This window comes from Amblyraja radiata, chromosome 31 (assembly GCF_010909765.2).
Source record: "Amblyraja radiata isolate CabotCenter1 chromosome 31, sAmbRad1.1.pri, whole genome shotgun sequence".
In the NCBI taxonomy this organism is placed as follows: domain Eukaryota; kingdom Metazoa; phylum Chordata; class Chondrichthyes; order Rajiformes; family Rajidae; genus Amblyraja; species Amblyraja radiata.
Genome location: NC_045986.1, coordinates 31,129,286 through 31,153,838, shown reverse-complemented (window position 1 = coordinate 31,153,838; position 24,553 = coordinate 31,129,286). Strand labels below are relative to the sequence as shown.

Here is a 24,553-nt window from a genome sequence, read left to right as displayed (position 1 = left end):
GTGGGAGGAAACTGGAGTCAGGGCCGAACTTAAGCCAATTGGACCAGTTGCTCCAAATTGGGCCCTGCGCCTAATGGGGCCCCGGGCTAGAGTAATCTACCCTCGGCTTGTCAAGTACACACAGCACATTGCAATATATATGTAACACAATTTGTGGGGGAAATTATTAGCGTGGGTCGATGTGTCGATACGTATGAGGTGGGCAATGGGGATAGGTTTCCCGTCGTGGTGACTTGGGCACTCCGTCAGGCGGCTGCGCGTGATATTGCCGTGAGATCGGGAGACCGGGAGAGGGCAAGGGACATGGTTAGACATTGCCAGCGTGTCGCCGTGGCTATACTGCCGTGTTCCCAGCGTGTCGCCGTGGCTATACTGCCGTGTTCCCAGCGTGTCGCCGTGGCTATACTGCCGTGTTCCCAGCGTGTCGCCGTGGCTATACTGCCGGCCAGCTGCGTGTAATTAACCCGGGCATGTGGGAGAGCGGTGGTTTGCAATGGGATGGATTTGCCGGTATCTACGGGGCGGCGAGAACGTCTGCTGGGTGACCTGGTTGCGCAGCAGTAGAAGCGAACGCAGAGGCGGAGACCTGGGTTCGATCCCGGCAATGGGTGCTGTTGTAACTATGTGCTTTTCAGAGGTGATCTACACATTTTGTTTGTTACTTGTAGGCTTACGTGTATGCAATTTTATATTAAAATGTAGCTTAGATCTTTATTGGTCCATTCACTCGCAGGCACTTGTTAAGCGCACATTTTGATTACTTTCCATTCTACCAGAGAGATATAAAGTCTATAATAGACTTATATATATTCCTATGATTCTACAGTCCTTGGCTGGGAACCTGGGACTCACCAAAATTGTTCCCAATTGGGCCCCGCACCTCCTAATGCCGCTGACCGGAGCGCCCGGAGAAATCCCACATTTAAAGGATGAACTTTAAAAAATGTTTCTCTCCTTTCCTTTTTTCCCCATTGATGATTGCACTTGCCACCTGGAGTTCACAGTTGGCCGATGCTCTTAAGTAAGAGGAGAAATGAACCCTTTTCTTTCTGGTGCACAGTAACAATCACGCTTCTTCCATTCCTCTGATCCTCTCCTGATGATGTGTTTCTCGTTGTTTGCATACTAATCACACTCTGTTAACTCAGAAGGCGAACATCTCCTTCTGTACTGAGGCAAAGCTGTATTGTCCAGTTTAAAGGAATAGGAGACTGAGCTCAGTCTGAAGAAGGGTCTCGATCCAAAACGTCACCTAATCATTCTTTCCAGAGATGCTGTCTGTCCCGCTGAGTTACTCCAGCTTTTTGTGTCTATCTTCAGTTTAAACCAGCATCTGCAGTCCCTTCCTACACAGATCATCTGTTTGGTGGTTGTGCTTGATTAACAAGAATGAATGAATGAATGAATAAGTTTATTGGCCAAGTATGTTCACATACAAGGAATTTGCCGTGGTGCTCCACCCGCAAGTGACAACATGACATACAGTGACAGTTAGGAATGACACATTAAACATGAATAATATAACATTATTGATTACACTCTTGCACATTATCCTGCATAACCAGGACACGTGGAACTGTGCCGTATATAAGAACATTAAATCCAGGGGTTGTTTTCCTCTAGTGATAGTACACTGGAGTAACTCCTGCTGATAACTTGAATACTATCTACAGTCCAGTCTTGGGCACCACTTTATGCACTGACCCTTTGACCTACGTTCCCAGGAACCGTTCCTCTGCCTTGCGCCTTGAATCCACCAGCAGCTGTGAGGCCGATATCAAAGATGGAACCTGGAACGAAACCTTCTTGTACAACGGTAAGATATCTTGGCGTGAGTTTACATTCCATGTGCAATAAATGTAGCTGCTGCAGGAAATGTGTGCTCACACAGGCTGAACATGTGTGAGGCTGCCTGAGAACAATGTGTTTTTTTTGGCAAGATTTTGTTTTATGACGATGATAGGATTGATATTATGAAACGGTGAACGATCAGATTAAGTAGGAGTCCTAGACAGAACAATGACATTTTTACTTGCAGCACCACAACAGAAAATGTAAACAAAGGACTCTATGGTACTCCTGGAAATGGCAAACTTCCTCAACATTGTATTTCACTTCCCCGAGTGAACCAAGCCCAGGGAATGAGAGTGATGGACTTCTTGACCATTAGAGACAGGCTTGATCTATACTGGCTGATCTTTGTATGCAGTTGCCATTTCCAACTCTTATCCAAGCTGTGGACAACCAATGCAGAAAGGATAGATACAAAGAACTGCAGATGCTGGTTCATACCAAAAATAGATGCAAAGTGCTGGAGTAACTCAGCGGGTCAGGCATCATCTCTGGAGAAAAAGGATGGACGATGTTTCTGATCAGGACCCATCTTCAGATTCATCCATGTTCTCCACAGATGCTGCCTGACCCACTGAGTTACTCCAGCACTCTGTGAAACGTCACCTATCCATGTTCTCCACAGATGCTGCCTGACCCGCTGAGTTACTCCAGCACTCTGTGAAACGTCACCTATCCATGTTCTCCACAGATGCTGCCTGACCCGCTGAGTTACTCCAGCACTCTGTGAAACGTCACCTATCCATGTTCTCCACAGATGCTGCCTGACCCGCTGAGTTATGGTGCAGCAGCATCTATGGAGCTAAGGAAATAGGCAACGTTTCGGGCCGAAACCCTTCTGGAAATAGGCAACGTTTCGGGCCGAAACCCTTCTGGGTTTCGGCCCGAAACGTTACCTATTTCCTTAGCTCCACAGATGCTGCTGCACCCGCTGAGTTACTCCAGCACTCTGTGAAACGTCACCTATCCATGTTCTCCACAGATGCTGCCTGACCCGCTGAGTTACTCCAGCACTCTGTGAAACGTCACCTATCCATGTTCTCCACAGATGCTGCCTGACCCACTGAGTTACTCCAGCACTCTGTGAAACGTCACCTATCCATGTTCTCCACAGATGCTGCCTGACCCGCTGAGTTACTCCAGCACTCTGTGTCTATCTTTAATGCAGGGAGGAGTAGGAATCAAGTGTTGCTACTTGGACCGGAAATCCCAAGCACAGACTGAACTGCTGGAAACTTCCTGATTCTATTTTATGAAGATTTTGAGCTGCAAAAGGGGAAGCAGTTCAAAGTAAATTGATACAACGCTGATGTTTTTAAATGCCCATTTATAGTGCTCAGTGTGCCAGTAAACATGTAATTGTTCTGTTTCGGGACTCAGGACGGTAAAACTCTCTTGACTATTGACTCTCGTTAGAACAGATAAATGTTTTTAAGACCAGAGTGTTTATTTTACTCCATTTAAAACTGATCCCATTCAGGATATTTCCCCAGACACTCGTGTTGAATTCAGCAAGATGTTCACTAAATGACATCACCAGGTGCCCGGGGACTTGTCCCCATCATTAACCAGCCTTTAGCTGAAGGAAGGGATATTCCCTGGTATTTTGTGGATCTCTCTCAACAATCCCGTCTGTCTTTCTGTGGTAATGGATGAGTCAGGGGGTGTGCTGTAATATCCTGTAAATGCCCACTAAAGCTGAGTGAATGGGTTCGCACTGAGTCTCAAGTACATTGCTCACTATCGGGCAGCCTGCAATCTTGGGCCAGTTTCTCACAGCAACACTGTATGGCCCTACACAATACAACACAACACAATACAATAATACTTTATTGGCCAAGTACGTTTTGCAATATACGAGGAATTTCATTTGCCAAGTCAGTCATGGATGGAAGGCGAAAGAAAGTTCAAATCTCTTCCCTTCTTTGCTCTCCCACGGTCGGGGGCCTCGAGCCCCCCGTTAACGGGACGATCTTGACCCCCGTAGCCGGCGGTTGGGCCCTCTGTATCGGGGCGATCAGCTCCCGCATCGGGGGGGATGTCAGCTCCCCCCTTCTTTGTTTCTCACTGGGTTCACTGGCTACACTGGCTACACTGTAAAGGCCTGTACTCTGTACAGCGTGCAGGGCAAGAAGGGTCTCGACCCGAATCATCACCCATTCCTTCTCTCCAGAGATGCTGCCTGTCCCGCTGAGTTACTCCAGCACTTTGTGTCTATCTTTGGTTTAAACCAGCATCTGCAGTTCTTTCTTACACATACAGTGGTGCACTGGTACACTGTATGTGTCTGTACAGGATACAGTGGGTTCACTGGATACACATTAAGGGGCTGTATTGGATACAGTGAGTACCACTGGATGCAGTGTATGGGCCTGCACTGGGTACACTGGCACTCTGGTACACTATGGGACTGCACTGGGTAAACTGGCACTCTGGTACACTATGGGACTGCACTGGGTACACTGGCACTCTGGTACACTATGGGACTGCACTGGGTCACCTCTGGTCCAAGCAGTAACCCACGTATCCCGAGCTCCACAACAGTGACGAGTGATGAACTGTTGTTGGCCTCTCCAGTATTGTGTGGGTCAGCTGGAGTTTATCCCATCAGTGCGGTGAGCTACAGGTACAGATGTTCGAACACCTTTCATGCAGCAGCATCACAGGCACCTAGGCTCAGACAATGCACAGAAACATAATTTATACGTAAATCACACTAATTCTACGGGAGAGTGAAAAGAAAAATACGGCAAAATAAACAAGACGCTGGTACAAAGCACAAATAGTAGTCAGGTCCGTGCAGTGGAAGAGGTGGCCCGTGGTGCTCTGTTGCCAAGGCAACCACTACTCAGCACAAAAGGACAGAGTAATGTCAGTTCAGGCCCGGGATAGTACTGGGCCTCTGGCCAGAATGGCCATCGATGTACCACAGTTCGTCTCGGTTACTGACCTCCCCACCACTGAAGAAATCTGCAGCTTGGTTTAATTTATTACTGTCACTTGTACTAAAGTACAGTGAAAAGCTTTTGTTTGTGCACGACCCATTCAGAGGAAAGACATGAATGTAATCGGGGCACAGATAAAGGATAAAGGGCACCACACAGTGCAAGGTGTAGGAGGTTTATAGTTTTGTGATACAGCGTGGAAACAGGCTCTGTGGCCCTCCAGTGCTCACCCATGCACTGATTCCTCACTACACTCTAGGGACAATTTACAGAAGCCAATTAACCTACAAACCTGTACGTCTTGGGAATGAAAGACAGCCAGCATCATCAAGGACCCACACCACTCTGGCCACACTCTCATTTCATTCCAACCCTCACGAAGAACATGTGAAGTGTGACCTCCAGGTTCAGGAACAGCTTCTTGCCAACAACCATCAGGCTTCTGAACACTGCAAACACCCACTAAATGACCATCTACAAACTGCCTTCGTTGCACAAGGCATTTGGGGCTTTTGTTTTGCACTAATATCCTTTTCTGCAGCGAGGTTTCCACGACACTCTGCTTGCCAAATGGTGATATTGTCACGTGTACCGAGGTACAGTGAAAAGCTTTTGTTGCGTGCTAACCAGTCAGCAGAAAGACAATACATGATTACAATCGATCCATTTACAGTGTACAGATAAATGATAGGGAATAATGTTTAGTGCAAGATAATGCTAATAAAGTCCGATCAAAGATAGTCTGAGGGTCACTAATGAGGTAGATAGTAGTTCAGCACTGCTCTCTGGTTGTGGTAGGATGGTTCAGTTGCCTGATAGCAGCTGGGAAGAAACTGTCCTTGAATCTGGAGGTGTGCGTTTTCACACCTACACTTGAGTCATCAGCCTGCTGCTGTTGGTTAAAATGAAGGTTATTCGCAGGAGAGTGGCACGGCATCAAATATCTTCCCCATTTCTGCCTCAATGCCGGTGAACCAGTGGAAAAAATCTGGAAACTGACAGATCTTTAGATGTTAGAGATACAGTGTGGAAACAGGCCCTTTGGCCCAATGTCTACTCTGCCATCTAACCATGGCTGATCTACCTCGCACTCCTAACCTCATTCTCCTACCTTCTCCCCATAACTTCTGACACCCGTACTAATCAAGAATCTGTCAAACTCCACCTTGAAAATACCCAATGACTTGACCTCCACTCTGCCCTAATCAGTGCCCGCACATGGTCCATATTCCCTGCTCTTCCATGTGCCTATCTAACAGCCTGTTAAACACCACTCTCTTATCTGCCTCCACCACCAGCCCCAGGCAGCGTGTCGCAGGCACCCAGCATCCTCTGTGTAAAAAATAACTTGCTCCACACATCTCCATTAAACTTTCCCCCTCTCCCCTCATAGCTGTGCCCTCTAGTGTTGGACATGTCCACGCTGGGGGAGAAAGGTTGTGACTGTCTACCCTATCTATGCCTCTCATCATTTGATACACTTCTACCAGGTCTCCCCTCACTGGTTTATAGTCGGTAGTGAACATACAATCTCAACAGTTCTAGCAGACCTCACCTACATTTAATCAACCTCTCACAAACAAGAATAATAAATGGTACCTATGGGAACTGCTACTGGTGTTCCAGGTGAATCAGGCTGGCCTTGCTCAGGGTTTGGTCCAATCCAGGTGAGTCAGGGTGGCCTTGCTCAGGGCTTGGTCGGTTCCAGGTGAGTCAGGCTGGGCTTGCCCAGGGTTTGGTCGGTTCCCCTTCAGGCACATTGGCCTCACCCTCACACATCTCGTGTCATCCCAAGAAACCGTGACCCACTGAGTGTGTGATTTTCATCTTGTGTGACAGTAATGTTTGGACGAGGCCTGCCATAACAGGATCATTCTTGTTGCTGCCAAGATGGCGTCCAACACAGGCGACTATGAGTGTGCTCCCCACAGAAGCAGATCCACAATCACACATTACAATCGCTCCACACTCTTAAATCTCCACTCCTACACCAACATTTCTTACTTTAACTGTGATGCCTTACCTTGCATTAAACGTTTAAGAAAGAACTGCAGATGCTGGAAAAATCGAAGGTAGACAAAAATGCTGGAGAAACTCAGCGGGTGAGGCAGCATCTATGGAGCGAAGGAAATAGGCGATGTTTTGGGTCGAGACCCTTCTTCAGTCTGAAGAAGGGCCTCGACCTGAAACGTCACCTATTCCTTTGAGTTAATGTTTCAGGTAAGAGACTGCACCTCGGAACATGAATACTGCCTGACCTGCTGAGTGTTTCCACCATTTGTAATTCTAAATTGTAAAAAATAAAAATCAGATTTACAAAATGTGAGTAATTTCAGATTTAAAGCATCTGACCTTTTATTCTAATTTATTTTTTGTCCAAGTAACATGAGCCCATCTTTTGTTAGTTTAGTTTAGAGATACAGCGCGGAAACAGGCCCTTTGGCCCACCGAGCCCATGCTGACCAGCAACCCCTGCACACACTAGGGCCAATTTACAATTATACCAATCCAATTAACCTGCAAACCTCTTTGAGATGTGGGAGGAAACCGGAGAAAACCCACGCGGGTCACGGGGAGAATGTACAAACTCCGTACAGACAGCACCCGTAGTTGGGATCGAACCTAGGTCTCTGGCGCTGTAAGGCAGCAACTGTGTGTGTGTGTGTGTGTGTGTGTGTGTGTGTGCGTGTGTGTGTGCGTGTGCGTGCGTGTGTGTGCGTGTGTCTATAAAGCTGGTGGAAACATGGATCAATGACAGGTGCCTCTGCATTAAACTGTGATCATTAAAGGACAAAAACACCATCTCATGAACTCCAGAAACAGATAGTAATGTGCAGATTCCAGCAACATCGTTAACTTGGATGGTGAAACAAGCTGCCTAGTTTCCACTCATTTACCTAATTGCTCATTGACTCATTATTAATGGCAGCTGCATTCCATTCTGTGTCTGATCCATTCTTGCCCAGCCTCTGTTGGAAGTGAGGCGTATTTGTGTACTTGTCAATCCTCTTCTTTGTGTTGACATGAAGTGCTTGTGTTGTATCCCTCCTGCCAACTCCTCTGGTATGCTTTGTAATTATTGTCTTTTTCTATTCTCCTGGCTATTTTCCCTGCAAGTTTCATGCTTTTCCAGCCTGTGCTTTGGTCAGATACCTTTGTTATTTCATTCACCCTTCTTCATGTTCATAAGTGATAGGAGCAGAATTTGTCTATTTGACCCATCAAGTCTACTCCGCCATTCAATCATGGCTGATCTATCTCCCCCTCCTAACCCCATTGTCCTGCCTTCTCCCCATAACCCCCGACACCCGTACTAATCAAGAATCTGTCTGCCTTAAAAATATCTATTGGCCTTCACAGCCTCCTGTGGCAAAGAATTCCACAGATTCACACCTTCTGACTAAAGAAATTCCTCCTCATCTCCTTTCTAATGTCCTGCCGTTTAATTCTGAGGCTAAGACCTCTGGTCCTGGACTCTCCCACTAGTGGAAACATCCTCTCTATCCAGGCCTCTCTTTTATCAATTGAGTTTTTATTCCATGTTTGGTTTTAACGTATCATTGAGATTCAACACAAAACGCTGGAGTAACTCAGCGGGTCAGGCAGCATCTGTGGAGAACATGGATAGGTGACGTTTCACAGAGTGCTGGAGTAACTCAGCGGGTACAGCAGCATTTATGGAGCTAAGGAAATAGGCAACGTTTCGGGCCGAAACCCTTCCGGGTTTCGACCCGAAACGTTGCCTATTTCCAGAAGGGTTTCGGCCCGAAACGTTGCCTATTTCCTTAGCTCCATAGATGCTGCTGCACCATAACTCAGCGGGTCAGGCAGCATCTGTGGAGAACATGGATAGGTGACGTTTCACAGAGTGCTGGAGTAACTCAGCGGGTACAGCAGCATCTGTGGAGAACATGGATAGGTGACGTTTCTGGTGCAATCTAAGCTGGGCCCAAAACATCACCCATCCTTTTTCTCCAGGGATGCTGCCTGACCCGAGTTACTCCAGCACTTTGTGTCTATCTTTGGTATAAACCAGTATCTGCAGTTCCTTATTTTGTACTGTTTATGATTTAAAGTAATTATTCCCATTTGTTTTCAGCTCAGCCTATCCTGGCTACATTTCCCTCACCAGACACTGAGGCCGATGTCATCTACGATGATGTTGCTTGTGACGATCGATCTCCTCAGGAGCAGGGTAGGAACGTGTGTGTGTGTGTGTGTGTGTGTGCGCTCGAGTGTGTGTGTGTGTGCGCGCGTGTGTGTGTGCGCGCGTGTGTGGGTGCGTGTGTGTGTGCGCGCGTGTGTGGGTGCGTGTGTGTGTGCGCGTGTGTGTGTGCGCGCGTGTGTGGGTGCGTGTGTGTGGGTGCGTGTGTGTGTGTGTGTGCGCGCGTGTGTGGGTGCGTGTGTGTGTGTGCGCGTGTGTGGGTGCGCGCGTGTGTGTGTGCGCGCGTGTGTGTGTGCGCGCGTGTGTGGGTGCGTGTGTGTGGGTGCGTGTGTGTGTGTGTGTGCGCGCGCGTGTGTGTGGGGTGTGTGTGTGTGTGTGTGTGTGTGTGTGTGTGTGTGTGTGTGTGTGTGGTTGTGTGTGGGTGTGTGTGTGGTTGTGTTTGGGTGTGTGTGTGGGTGTGTGTAGGTGTGTGGGTGGGTGTGTGGGTGTGTGTGTGTGTGCGGTTGTGTGTGGGTGTGTGTGTGTGTTGTGTGCGCGCGTTGTGTGGTTGTGTGTGTGTTTTGTTCGTGTGTTTGTGTGCGCGTGTGTGGTGTGCGTGTTGTGTGTGTGTGTGTGCGCGTGTGTGTGTGCGTGTTTGTGTGTTGTTTTGTTCGCGCTGTTTTTGTGTCGCGCGTTTTGTGGGTGCGTGTGTGTGTGCGCGTGTGTGGGTGCGTGTGTGTGTGCGCGCGTGTGTGTGTGTGTGTGTGCGCTCGCGTGTGTGTGTGCGCGCGTGTGTGGGTGCGTGTGTGTGTGTGTGTGCGCGCGCGTGTGTGGGTGTGTGTGTGCGCGCGCGTGTGCGCTCGTGTGTGTGTGCGCTCGTGTGTGTGTGTGTGCGTGTGTGTGCGGGCGTGCGCAAATGGCCGTGCCACTTACATCTGCACGTGATCCCTATCCCTTCATTCCCTGCATACCCACGCGCCTATCCAAAAGCCTTTTATACACCACTAACGTATCTGCCTCCACCACCACCCAAGGCAGCCCCACCACCCTCTGTGTGAAAAGCTGCTTCACCTCTTCCTGAAACTCTTTGCTGCCATTAACTAAAGCCAGGTTGTTGGGAAGTGCTCTCTGTTGTCTGTGGTTGCCGTTTAAACGTCCTCTCAGTGGAAAAGGTTTTGGTGTGTGTGAGCGTGTGTGAGATATATATATACTATATATACTGTGTGTGTATTAGTATACGTGTGTGTGTGTGTGTGTGTATAAGTTTGTATGTATGCAACACAAATAGATATCGACGTGCTTTTGTAACAGTTACATTTGTATTCTCGCTATAACTATTGATGTTTAGGGATAGTTACTGTCCGATTTCCCCAGTGATTACTTTCACTTGAATCCGGGGGGCGGGGGGGGGGGGGGGGGGGGGTAATTGATAATGTCATTGGTTCTGTTATCACTCGGTTGTATTCATGATGTTGCTGGTGATGTCTCTCCTGGCAGTGCCTATGGAAGAGCTGATTTATGAAGATGTTCACCGCCATGCTGGCTGTGCCAGTCCCATCCGGCTGGAGGAAGGCTGGAGTTCCAGTGAGTTTGAGAGCTACGATGAGCACTCCGATGAGGAGAGCAAAGGTGGAGGAGAGCAGCAAAGATCCAAAGCTGCCCTGCAGCCAAAAGTGAGCCTGTGTTGGTCGACAATGCCCTGAACAATGACCCTGTATCACCACACTTCTCCACAGATGTCCTGCTCGTCTAATTGGTGGCTGTAAATGACCACTCTATAGAAACATAGACAATAGGTGCAGGAGTAGGCCATTCGGCCCTTCGAGCCAGCACCGCCATTCGATATGATCATGGCTGATCATCCACAATCATTACCCCGTTCCTGCTTTCTCCCCATACCCCTAGATTCCCTTAGCACTAAGAGCTAAATCTAACTCTCTCTTGAAAACATCCAGTGAATTGGCCTCCACTGCCTTCTGTGCCGGAGAATTCCACAGATTCACAACTCTCTTTTCCTCATCTCAGTCCGAAATGGCCTGCCCCTTATTCTTAAACTGTGACCCCCTGGATCTGGACTCCCCCAACATTGGGAACATGATGTAAGCTTGTGGAAAAAAATAATCTAAATGCAAACAGAGATGGGGTGGAGCAGCGGTAGAGTTGCTGCCTCACTGCGCCAGAGACCTGGGTTCCATCCTGGTTACGGGTGCTGTCTGTACGGAGTTTGTAGGTTGTCCCTGTGACTGCGTGGGTTTTCTCCGGGTGCTCTGGTTTCCTCCCACACTCCAAAGACGTTGATTAATTGACCTGTAAATTGTCCCTAGTGTGTAAAACGGGGACATGGAACTAGTGTGAGCGGGTAATCGATGGTGGTGTGGACTCAGTGGGCCGAAGGACCTGTTTTCATGCTGTATCTCTAAACTAAACTAACTAAATTAATGCAATGTGTGAAAAGAATTGTAGGCGTACAATTGCTGCTTGCTGAGAGCCACCATTGACCCAATGGGCCGAATGGCCTTCCTTCGTATAACGTTCACAACTTATAGGAGTAGAATTAGGCCATTCGGCCCCTTGTATCCACTCCGCCATTCCATCATGGCTGATCTCTGCCTCCTAATCCCATTCTCCTGCCTTCTCCCCATAATCCTTGACACCCGTTCTAATCAAGAATTTGTCTATCTGTGCCTTGTCCACTGACTTGGCCTCCACAGACCTCTCCAGCAATGAGTGCCACAGACTCACCAATACTGACTAAAGAAGTTCCTCCTCACCTCCTTACTAAAAGAGCGCCCTTTAATTCTGGGTCGAGAGCCGCCTTATGACTGAAGAACGGTCTGAAGAAGGATCTCGACCTGAAACGACACCCATTCCTTCTCCCCAGAGATGCCGCCTGTCCCGCTGAGTTACTCCAGCATTTTGTGTCTATCTTTGGTGTAAACCAGCATCTGCAGTTCCTTCCTTTAAATCCTTTCTCCACCGGTCAGTTGGTGTCCATTGAGATGTCCTTGAGGATGAGTGACAGTGGGGGTCGGACTTGGTGCGAGGTGTGTGTGCTTTTTCCTTGATCATCTTATTTCTACCTTTTCAGTTGAGTTATTGTTGAGGTTGGGTTTCAAATACTCCCTCTGTAGTGAGTAATGTACAGCTACATTGCAAATGTACACTATGTACCACAATATTAGTGATATGAAAACATCAATCTGGAAGTGTTCTGTGTAGCTTACTAGGGCAGTTTTATTTTCCAAACGGATTGGTTATATTTCAGGAACCTTGACTATTTCCCCCCCATCTGGGTGTTCGGGACTTTCCTACATGTCCTTACTTTGATTATGCTTTGTCCCACCTGTAGTTAATGCCGCCTAGTTTGTAGTGACCGTTACCCCACATAGTGTCAGCTATTGGTTCCATACAGGTAAAGTAGACTTGAGCCCAACCTTGGCAGGTGTAACGGAGGATGGACCATCAGATGTGATGTCAGCATGAATCACCCCTCTCTCTGCAGTCCTTCCATCTCTGCCGCATCAGTACTGGACTTTCATTAAATGTTACAGGGGGCCTCTGCATGCCTCGTCACTAACTCTCATTCCTCTTCTATCCCTCTGCTGCCCATCTCTTCTTTCTCTTTCCTGTCCTGCTTGCTGCTCAGCTCTCCCCGGATCTCAGTAGGCTGAAGGAGAAGTACGCCAGGACTAAGAGAGAATTCCTGGCCATGAAAGTCAGGGGCAGAGACGTTCAGGAGCTGAAACTGCGCTATGATAGCAAGGTATCTTTTTCTCTCTCTCACAATCTCTCAATCTCTCTTTCTACTTTGCGGTTGGCTAAGCCTTCACAGGAAGTAGAGGCATTGGGGCACTTCCTTGGCCGTAGTTTCAATGTGGCCAAGATCGTTATCCACCTATCACGTACCAGACTTTGTCTCATCCCACCTCCTTTCCCAGATTTCTCCCACCACTACAATCAGTTAAAGGGCCCAATCCATAACGTCACCAATCCATGTTCTCGTGAGATGCTGCCCGATCAGTTGCCTTACTTCAGCACTTTGTGTTCTATGCAAGATGCCAGCATCGGCAGTTCCTTGTGGCTCCATTGAACTAATGAGTAATGTTTCTTCATGCCAGTTAAAAACAAAATCTGGACGCTGAGATTTGGTACAGTCTCGGCTCCAGTTCTTGTGCATGACTCTCAGTACAACAACAGGCTAGTTGATTGGGAAAGGAGCTGTGTGTAGGAAGGAACTGCAGATGCTGGTTTAAATCGAACGTCGACACACAATGCTGGAGCAACTCAGCGGACCAGGCAACATCTACGGAGAGAAGGAATGGGTGACGTAATGGGTAATGCGAATGGTATGTTAGCTTTCATAGCAAAAGGATTTGAGTATAGGAGCAGGGAGGTTCTACTGCAGTTGTACAGGGTCTTGGTGAGACCACACCTGGAGTATTGCGTACAGTTTTGGTCTCCAAATCTGAGGAAGGACATTATTGCCATAGAGGGAGTGCAGAGAAGGTTCACCAGACTGATTCCTGGGATGTCAGGACTGTCTTATGACGAAAGACTGGATAGACTTGGTTTATACTCTCTAGAATTTAGGAGATTGAGAGGGGATCTTATAGAAACTTACAAAATTCTTAAGGGGTTGGACAGGCTAGATGCAGGAAGATTGCTCCCACTGTTGGGGAAGTCCAGGACAAGGGGTCACAGCTTAAGGATAAGGGGGAAATCCTTTAAAACCGAGATGAGAAGAACTTTTTTCACACAGAGAGTGGTGAATCTCTGGAACTCCCTGCCACAGAGGGTAGTCGAGGCCAGTTCATTGGCTATATTTAAGAGGGAGTTAGATGTGGCCCTGGTTGCTAAGGGGATCAGAGGGTATGGAGAGAAGGCAGGTACGGGATACTGAGTTGGATGATCAGCCATGATCATATTGAATGGCGGTGCAGGCTCGAAGGGCCGAATGGCCTACTCCTGCACCTAATTTCTATGTTTCTATGTTTCTATGTAACGTTTCGGATCGAGACCATTCTGTTTGAAGAAGGGTCTCGACCTGAAATCACCGATTCCTCCTCTCCAGAAAGGCTGCCTGTCCCACTGAGTTACTCCAGCATTTTGTGTCTGCTTGGCAAGGAGCTACAGTACTTGTGAATTAGGGAAATTTTCAGAGTTTGGTGTTGAGGTATGTTGTTGCAGTTTGAGACCAAATAACTTTACTGTGCACCAAACACCTCACTTGAAAGCGTGTGAGTTAAGACCGTCTAGTGCTGGAATATCTCAATGGTTAGGCAGCATCTCTAGAGAAATCTTCTGTTGTTCAACACTGACTATCCTCAACTTTACGAACTTCTGTTCCCCATGGTCCTGCATTTAACTGAAAGGAGTACTATTTATCTTGCACTTTGCTTCATGCCCCAGTTGTGATGTTTGACCAAGTCAGGCAGTAGTTTGCTGCAGGAAAACGTGGATATTAATTGGTGGTACAGGATGGGTGGGCAACATCGCACAAAGTGTGTTTGTTTCAACACCGTGGCCTGAAGGATGGGCTTGTGATGCAACTTGGACAAAGCTGAGAGGGGTCCTGAACTTTCCAGCATTACTGAAATGGACAAGAATGTAATGGATAGATGTCTGAAAGATTGAATTGGTTTGTTGGACTTTTGGCAAAAGAGAATCTACTTGTTGGAAATATTAACCCAAAACAAAGTGTCCCGGGTCAGGCAGTATCTGTGGAGGGAAATAGGTGACATTTCAAGACAGGACTGTGAATGGGAAGTTTCATTAGTGATACGTGTAGAATTAAACTATTGGTCGACTACGCCATTCAATCATGGCTGATCTATCTCTCCCTCTCAACCCCATTCTCCTGCCTTCTCCCCATAACCTCTGACACCTGTACTAATCAAGAATCTATCTATCTCTGCCTTAAAAAATCCACTGACTTGGTTTCCACAGCATTCTGTGGCAATGAGTTCCACAGATTCACCACCCTCTGACTAAAGAAATCCCTCCTCATCTCTTTCCTAAAGGTACACCCTTATATTCTGAGGCTGTACCCTCTGGTCCTAGACTCTCCTACTAGTGGGAACATGCCCTCCACATCCACTCTATCCAGGCCTTTCACATTTTGGTAAGTTTCAATGAGGTCCCACCCCCCATGGTCCCAACCTGAGATGTTGCTTGTCCATTTCCCTACCCAGATGCTACCTGACCCTCTGAGTTCCTCCAGCACTTTGCTTTAGTTCAAGATTCCCATGATCTGCCATCTCCTGCATCTCGGGATTGAAGGTTGCTTTGTGTTTGAAATAAGAATCGCCTTAACGGATGACGGGAGATGCTGACAGTCAGATGTTTGTGGGATGAGTGTTGTGGCTCCACTGTGTACTTGTTAACTGTGCCACTGTACCTCACATCAGATGCAGCAGCTCATGAAGGCGGCAAGGAATGGGACTAAAGACGGATTGGAGAAGACAAAAAATGCAGTCTTGCGTAAAGTATCCTTCCTTCAAAAGAGAGAGTCTCAAGGTAAGGCCAATAATTGTGCAGAGTTCTGATTTTCAGGCCTGCTTCCTTATTCAATGTGATGATAATTGAACCACTTCAGTATCCAGTTCCTGCTTTCTCATGGATCGGAATGGATGAGAGGGATGTGAGCCAAATGCAGGCAGGTGGGAATAGTGTAGAGTGGACATCGTGGTCAGATGGGGGTGTGTGGGTGAGTATGTGGGGCAGGTGAGACTAGTGTCGATGGGGCATGTTGGTCGGCATGGACAAGTTTGATTGAACGGCAACTTTCCACACTATCACCCTTTGACAGTGTGACTCTAATCCCTTCCAAAATAAATCTCCAGTCCATGCATGCATTCTTTGTTTAAGAATCTGTGGCTGCCCTATTTGATTTGCCAATCGCTATGAATCTTTCTACTCCTTCTCAACATTGCATACTTTTCTTGTGTAATCTTATTTGGTGCCAGAGGTCGGGGATTATTTGACAGAACATGTGCTTTGTACTGAACCCAGCCGTTGTGGATTGAGTTGGACCAACTATAGTGGGAACTGCAAGAGCCCATGTGAGCGTGACTTGCACGAGATGGCCCAGCTGTTGGTGGTTGTACAGTAAATACACAGAAGCAGAAGAGCTAGCTGTCCTCTTGCAGTGATCATTTGTTGTAGACGGCAGCTGTAAACAGCTTGGCTAAGTGGGGTAGACAAGGTCTCCATCAATGTAGTCATTTCCCATTCGCTTGCACTTTACTGTATGGACAATCCCACAAATTTGATCTTCTCTCTGCTCACAACTCACATGGGCAGCATGGCAGCACAGTGGTAGAGTTGCTGCCTCACAGCGCCAGAGATCTGGGTTTGATCCTGACTATGGGTGCTGTCTCTACAGAGTTTGTACATTCTCCCCGTGACCGTGTGGGTTTTATTAGATTTTCGATTTCCCCCCACACTCCAAAGACGTCCGGTTTGTAAGTTAATTGGCTTGGTGTAAATGTGAAATAGTCCCTAGTGTGTGTAGGGTAGTGTTAATGTACATGCATCATAACTCAGTGGGCCGAAGGGCCTGTTTCTGCGCTGTATCTCTAAACAAAACTAACTAACGAAACTTCTGTACAAAGTCGGTGTCAGCAGCAACGAAGCAGTAGGTTTGCTTCTGGTCTAAAGGGAGGTAACCACGGGTTGATGACTAATGGGCAGCAACAGGAAGCCTGGCTAGTTTTGTTTTGAATCGACTACATGTTCCTTGCTGATCCAGCCGTCCACAATCTCCTGCAGTCCCACTAGCGCTGGGTTGGAGAACAGGCAGGGCAGCCCCTGGGGACAATGCCTCTTCAATTCAAGCTGTTGAGAAAATTCACCCCTTGGACATCTGAAACACTGCAGGCAGCAGGTCGGTCGGCAGCAGCAGGGGTGAGAGCGGACAAGGGCTTGGTCAACTCGGCATTGGAATGGGGCGGGAGTGGGAGAATACTCCTCCTGACCAATCTGAACCATGGTCTGTGCTCCATTTCTTTGTTCCATTCTGTATCTTTTTAGAAATATTCTTAATATCTAATTTAATCTTCATATATTCCTTGCCGACAACTTGCGTAGAGTCAGGAAGTTGCATTGAGGAATATAATTGTCTGGCGCACCACAGTGGGTGGAGGAGAGGGCTATGAGATTAATCCTGTTGTCCAGCCTTGGGCCAGTAACCTTGTGGGTAATGGGCACGTCAGGCTTTCACCCACTTGTCAAAAGCAATGAAGCTTTCTTTCTTGCTGTGGGACAGATGTGGCAAACACAGCACACATCGCACTTCCTCTCTCTCTCTCTCTATTTTTAAATATCTGCCGATGTGCTGGGACCGTCCCAGGCTCCTGATCAAGACCTCCCGATATTTTATACTCTTGCCTAGATTTCCACTTGACCAGTGAGTCTATAATGCAGAGCTGCAGCTTGGCCAAGCCCCTTGTAGTTACATAGCAGTTGTAACTAGTAAGGAAGACATAATGCCGGAGTAACTCAGCGGGACAGGCAGCATCTCTGGAGAGAAGGAATGGGTGATGTTTCGGGTCCATACCCTTCTTCAAAATGAGTCAGGAGAGGGGGAAACTAGAGATAAGGAAGGGAGAGGTGTGATAACGAGAGGGCAAAGGGGATGTTGATCAAGGATAATGTCAAATGGTTCATCGTTCGTGCTTGACAAATAACTTTGAAACAGTTTTTTTTCCAGATCAGTATGAAGAGGATGATGCTGGCTATCTTGATGTTCCGGTGTCTGACTCGAAACATCCTCCACCAGAGCTTTGTCCGATGCCACCGGGGCTGAGTCCTCAGCAGGTCAGTAGTTTTGAACAATACCTTTTATTATAGAGATACAGGCCCTTCGGCCCAGCCATTCCATGCCGACCATTGATCACCCATACACTAGTTCGATGTTATCCCACTTAACCCCGATCGAACCTGGATCTCTGGCGCTGTAAGGCAGCAACTCTACTGCTGTGCTGCCCTTAAAACCTCTTCCTACAATACCCCCATCAGCCCAACACTCCTCCCACTAGATCCCCTCCCCGACCTCATTGCTCCCCCCCCCCCCCCCGGTCCCATCTACAACCGTCTGCCCTTATTTGGTTCCATTCTTCAAACCTTGAGTCAGAAGAGGTTTGGGGGAAGATATAGAATGGAGCAAGAAGGGCCATTTGTTTCAGGGTGTGTCGGGAGGAACTGCAGATGCTGGTTTAAACCAAGGGCAGACATATAAAGCTGGAGTAATTCAGCGGGTCAGGCAGCATCTCTGGATAACAGGAATAGGTGATGTTTTGGGTCGAGACTCTTCTTCAGACTGGGAGCCAAGGGAGAGGTGAACGAGAGATATAGACGGTACCTAAGACAGAAGAATAGAAGATTTGCAAAAAGCAACAACAATCGAGGAGATATTTGTTTCCACAGCTGAATAATTAACTGAGGTATTGTGTTTCCATGTTCCTGTGTTGGGCCATCCCACATCATCGACCCCATCCTTGTGGGGCAATGACTATCCTTGCTCTAAGTAGCTCCTCATGCCCAGTAGAACGATGGCCAAGATGGATGTTGAGGGAGTACACTTGGAGTAAACATTCCGAGCTGGAGATTGCTGCGTTTGACTGCTGTCCTATCTCCTTGTTCCGGATCGCCCATCCTTTATCTCCAGAGATGCTGCCTGTCCCTCTGTGTTACTCCAGCATTTTGTCTGTCTTAACCCTATAGTTTTTTTACACCTAGTACACTGTTCTACATCCTATTTGACTTTGTTCAGCTAAGAACGATACCGAATGAGATGGATTATGTGTGGCAATGAAGACGTGTAACTTTACTCTCTATCTACCGTTCTTGTCTAACAGATCATACGAAGGCACATTTTGAGTACAATTGTGCAAAGTGAACGGAGTTACGTTGAATCTCTGAAACGAATCCTACAGGTAAGATGCTGGACTTCTCCAGTCGAGATATTATATATCAAATTCACGGGGACTAGACCATGAAATTCGTATTTTCTGCAGTTTTACAGACACAGTTGATACAAATACATCGATAGATGCTCCTGAACACATCATCAGTGATGTAACCTGGGGCCATTGGGTGTTTCGGGTCTTTCAACATCAGACACCCTCACCCAGGTGACCCAGCTGTGGTTGATCAGACTACGACTTGTGTTCAGGTGGCATTCGCTCCCCCCCCCCCCCCCCCTCCCCATGGACCTCCTCTCCTGATCCAGACTACACTACACAACCACACTACAATTAAATTAACATTAAGGCAATAACTTTGTCAGTCATTACCAGGTGACCAGGCTGTAATAGTGCAGTCATTGGCGCTTCCTTGTCTTGTGCGGGGCCCTTAGGCGTCGACCAGCGATCCCCGCACATTAACACTCGCGCTCACACTCACACTCGACAATTTACAAATATACCAAACCAATTAACCTACAAACCTGTGCATCTTTGGAGTGTGGGAGGAAAGTGAAAATCTCAGAAAACCCACGCATGCAGACTCCGTACAGACAGCCCCTGTAGTCGGGATTGAACCGTGTCCCCAGTGCTACAAGCACTGTAAGGCAGCGACTCTACCGCTGCGCCATCGTGGTTTATTGCACACATTCAGTATTGGCATTCTCAAGCCCAATCCCTGATTAACAAAGTGTACAGAAATAGTCCATTGAGACCTGGTCGGAGAGGCAGCTTTTCTCCGGGCTGCTGCTTCGACCCGTCCTCGCGGCCTACCAGCGGGCCTGGAGCGGCGTTTCCTGTCGCGGACCGCCCAGAACCTCGGCTTCGGCGGCGGCACAGCGCTGGAGCGCTATCGTGGAGCGGGCGATGCCTTGCCTGGGTCGCCGCGCTGGAGCTCCGGTGAGCTGAGACCGCCGGGAACAACATCGCGGAGCTGCGGGACTGTGGAGCGACCAGCTGCCGGCGGCGGCGCCGAACTTTACACCGGGAGCCTGGGATCTCGCGACGAGATCGCCAGTTGTGGAGCTCCATCCGGCGCGGCCTTGTCGGCTTCGGAAGCCGCGGCCTCCAGTACGGAAGCGGCCGTTCCAGAGTTCCCATGCCGCTGTGAGGACTCTCCTGACGCCGGAGCAACATCACCCGGCGAGAACGGCCAGGAACATCGGGCCTCCGTAGAGGCAACTGTGGAGGCCTCAATAGGCCCGACTATGGGTGAACTGGGGTTGGGGACTGGACTTTGTGCCTTCCCTCGTGGTGGGAGCCATTGTGGGGGGGATGTTCTTTGTGTTTAAGACTCTCATTGGTGTTATGTCTGTATTCTTTTTTTGTGTGCTGCAAAATGGCAAAAAGCATTTCACTTCATTACACCTCGGTGTATGTGAATGTGACTAATAAAAACCTTTGAATGCCTTTGAATACTTTGAAGAGGTGCCAGGGTCTGGGGCCGTTTTCAAAGTCCAGTCCACACACCCGTTCTTATGGAGGAGCTCCTGATGCAGGTCAGACAATCGTTAGTAGTTGTATGTGGAGGTAGGGTTGTGGTTTGGGTGGTGCAGGAGCCTGGTGGTCGCTGCATCATGCATTGTAGTGTGGATCTGCTCCAGAGGAACGTGGTGAGAGCAGAACACGTCCAGACAAGGGCTGGGAAAGTTTAATATTGTTCGTCTTGTTTGAGACAATGACACTGTAAAACACAGCAGAGAGGTTTGTCAACAAGTTCAAGTGGAAATGAGGGAAGATATTTTTTACTCCATGTATTGACGTTTTGGAACACTCGATGAATTTACCCCCATCATCCTTTCAAGCAATCGCGGGGCGAACGTGCAAACTCCGTACAGACAGCACCCATAGTTGGGATCGATCCCGGGTCTCTGGTGCTGTGAGGCAGCAACTCTACCGCTGCGCCACCGTGCAGCCTGTTCTGCACTTGTGTCAAACTCAAAGTGCTGGAGTAACTCAGTGGATCAGGCCGCATCTCTAGAGAATGTAGATGGGTGACGTTTCGGCTAAGGACCCTGATCTTCCAGAATCAGTACCGTTCCTGCTTTCTCCCCATATCCTTTGATTTCTTTAGCCCTCAGAGCTATATCTAACTCTCTCTTGAATACACCCAGTGAATTGGCCTCCACTGCCTTCTGTTGCGGAGAATTCCACAGATTCACAACTCTCTGCTGAAAAACTCTCAGTCTGAAGAAGGGTCTCGACCCAAAATGTCACCTATTCCTTCTCTCCAGATGCTGCCTGTCCGGCTGAGTTACTTCAGCAGTTTGCGTCTACCATTGAGGTATACTAGGATGATCCAGAAATATGGTACCGGGCTGGAAGATGTACAGGAGATCAGGCTGCAGGGGCCACTTGATTCAGTTCAGTTTATTGTCACGTGTACCGAGGTACAGTGAAAATCTTTTGTTGCGTGCTAACCAGTCAGCAGAAAGACAACACATGATTACAATCGAGTGATTTATAGTGTATAGATACATGACAAGGGAATAACGTTTAGTGCAGGGTGAAGTTAGCAAAGTCCGATTAAATGTGCCTGTCCTCGTGCCTCCTTCCAGGAGTACAAGAAGCCACTGCTGGAGGCTGAGCCCAAGCTGATGAGCTTGAGAAAGCTGCGTGTGGTGTTTCACCGTCTGAAGGAAGTTCTGCAATGTCACTCCATGTTCCAGATCGCCCTGTCTTCCCGAGTGGCCGAGTGGGATGCTACGGAGAAAATCGGCGACCTCTTTGTAGCTTCGGTAAGTGGTGATGATGATGCTTCCTGTTCCCCTGCTCCACCTTGGTAGTTCCATGCATCACCCTGTATTACAGATGTTGTAGTGTCCCGTGCATCACCCTGCACTACAGATGTTGTGTTCCATGCATCACCCTGTATTACAGATGTTGTAGTGTCCCGTGCATCACCCTGCACTACAGATGTTGTGTTCCATGCATCACCCTGTATTACAGATGTTGTAGTGTCCCGTGCATCACCCTGCACTACAGATGTTGTGTTCCGTGCATCACCCTGTATTACAGATGTTGTAGTGTCCCGTGCATCACCCTGTATTACAGATGTTGTAGTGTTCCATGCATCACCCTGCACTACAGATGTTTTAGTGTTCCGTGCATCACCCTGCACTGCAGATGTTGTAGTGTTCCATGCATCACCCTGCACTGCAGATGTTGTAGTGTTCCATGCATCACCCTGCACTGCAGACATTTTGTTCCATGCATCACTCTGCACTACAGATGTTGCAGTGTCCCGTGCATCACTCTGCACTACAGATGTTGTAGTGTTCCATGCATCACTCTGCACTGCAGATGTTGGGACAGCCACTGTAATGTAACACCAGCCAACATTACAGTGCCACCTGGTCCATGAAGATCATTCATTATAAGCAGCACAGCGCTAGAGTTGCTGCCTTACAGCACCAGAGACCCGGCTTTGATCCTGACTTTGTGTGTTGCCTGTACAGAGTTTATACATTCTCCATGTGACCCTGTGGGTTTTCTACGGGTGGTCCGGTTTCCTCCCACAAAGACGTACAGGTTTGTAGGTTAATGTGCTTCAGTAAACTGTCCCTAGTGTGTGTAGGACAGGGTGAATGTGCGGGGTGATCGCTGGTCCCCACTGACTCCGTGGACCGAAGGGCTTGTTTCCATGCTGTATCTCTAAAGTCTAAAGATTCTAATGAAGGGTGGTTTATAGTACCTTCAATGGATGCTGTTGTGTAATCAATCAGTTTGTGGAAGAGATGTAAGCCCCTGTCCCACCATGTAAGTTTACACAAGAGCTCTCCCGAGTTTAAAAAAAATAAATCAAACTCATGGTACTTCATCACGAGTTTTTTTACTCTTGGAAATTTTTCACACTGTTGAAAAAACTTCACGAGTTTCCGTGTTTCCCCTAGTACCTGCCGTTAGCGTTACGAGTCACCAAGAGACATCCACGAGCTCCCACGTACCCGCTACGTACATTCTACGTACTTACCACGAGTTTGATTTTTCTTTTTTAAATTCTGAAGAGCTCTTGTGTAAACTCGCATCGTGGGACAGGGCCTATACTGCTGGGATAACGGGAATGATGGGGCCTATACTGCTGGGATAACGGGAATGACAGGGCCTATACTGCTGGGATAACGGGAATGATGGGGCCTATACTGCTGGGATAACGGGAATGATGGGGCCTATACTGCTGGGATAACGGGAATGATGGGGCCTATACTGCTGGGATAACGGGAATGACAGGGCCTATACTGCTGGATAACGGGAATGACGGGGCCTACTGCTGGGATAACGGGAATGACGGGGCCTATACTGCTGGGATAACGGGAATGACAGGGCCTATACTGCTGGGATAACGGGAATGACAGGGCCTATACTGCTGGGATAACGGGAATGATGGGGCCTATACTGCTGGGATAACGGGAATGATGGGGCCTATACTGCTGGGATAACGGGAATGATGGGGCCTATACTGCTGGGATAACGGGAATGACGGGGCCTATACTGCTGGGATAACGGGAATGACAGGGCCTATACTGCTGGGATAACGGGAATGATGGGGCCTATACTGCTGGGATAACGGGAATGACAGGGCCTATACTGCTGGGATAACGGGAATGATGGGGCCTATACTGCTGGGATAACGGGAATGACAGGGCCTATACTGCTGGGATAACGGGAATGATGGGGCCTATACTGCTGGGATAACGGGAATGATGGGGCCTATACTGCTGGGATAACGGGAATGACGGGGCCTATACTGCTGGGATAACGGGAATGACGGGGCCTATACTGCTGGGATAACGGGAATGACAGGGCCTATACTGCTGGGATAACGGGAATGATGGGGCCTATACTGCTGGGATAACGGGAATGACAGGGCCTATACTGCTGGGATAACGGGAATGACAGGGCCTATACTGCTGGGATAACGGGAATGACAGGGCCTATACTGCTGGGATAACGGGAATGACGGGGCCTATACTGCTGGGATAACGGGAATGATGGGGCCTATACTGCTGGGATGACGGGAATGATGGGGCCTATACTGCTGGGATAGCGGGAATGATGGGCAGCCACAGAATATATACGCCATTTAGCAGAAATCTTCTCATGTTTCTCTTCCAGTTCTCAAAGTCGATGGTGCTGGATGTTTACAGTGATTATGTGAACAACTTCACCAACGCTATGGCCCTCATTAAGAAGGCCTGCCTAACCAAACCTGCTTTTCTTGAATTCCTAAAGGTGAGTGTAAATTTAGAACTCTTGGGTGACAATAATCTTATCAGGGAGTGCTGGCAATACTCAGCACGTCAGGCAGCATCTGTGTGGAGAGGTAATATTTAAAGTTGATGGTCCTTCACCCTAAGTTTGCTTTCTGTCATCTGTTTCTCTATGGACTGAACTGAGTATTGTGTGTGGTATTTTTATTCGTATAGCTGTGATGTGACTCAAATTTCACTGTACCAAGTGGAGCATGTGATAATAAATGTGAACTTGAGCTTGAGTTCTTTCAGCATTGAGATTGAAGAAGGGTCCCAACCCCAATCATCACCTGCCCATTCCCCCCACGGGTGCTTTGACCCACTGAGTTCAAAGGTTTCAAAGGTCTTTTATCTGGCTTCCCATCTCCCACCGGATCACCTACAAAATCCTGATCCTCA

The 24,553-nt window shown here is 48.2% G+C and overlaps 1 protein-coding gene across 5 annotated transcripts in view; it reads left to right on the top strand.

The window, feature by feature from the left end:
* arhgef10l (Rho guanine nucleotide exchange factor 10 like) overlaps positions 1 to 24,553 on the top strand; it is a 101,581-nt gene that overhangs the window by 39,790 nt on the left and 37,238 nt on the right. Inside the window, exons 6-14 of one of the 5 annotated variants that reach the window (XM_033048445.1) lie at positions 1,725 to 1,816; positions 8,896 to 8,991; positions 10,438 to 10,613; positions 12,587 to 12,703; positions 15,348 to 15,456; positions 17,651 to 17,757; positions 18,798 to 18,875; positions 21,461 to 21,640; positions 24,018 to 24,134. In XM_033048445.1, the coding sequence (XP_032904336.1) occupies positions 1,725 to 1,816; positions 8,896 to 8,991; positions 10,438 to 10,613; positions 12,587 to 12,703; positions 15,348 to 15,456; positions 17,651 to 17,757; positions 18,798 to 18,875; positions 21,461 to 21,640; positions 24,018 to 24,134 (1,072 nt within the window). Of the gene's footprint in view, positions 1 to 1,724; positions 1,817 to 8,895; positions 8,992 to 9,852; positions 9,882 to 10,437; positions 10,614 to 12,586; positions 12,704 to 15,347; positions 15,457 to 16,741; positions 16,826 to 17,638; positions 17,758 to 18,797; positions 18,876 to 21,460; positions 21,641 to 24,017; positions 24,135 to 24,553 lie in introns of those variants that run through there. The other 4 variants (XM_033048447.1, XM_033048446.1, XM_033048448.1 and 1 more) reach the window with 4 other exon arrangements.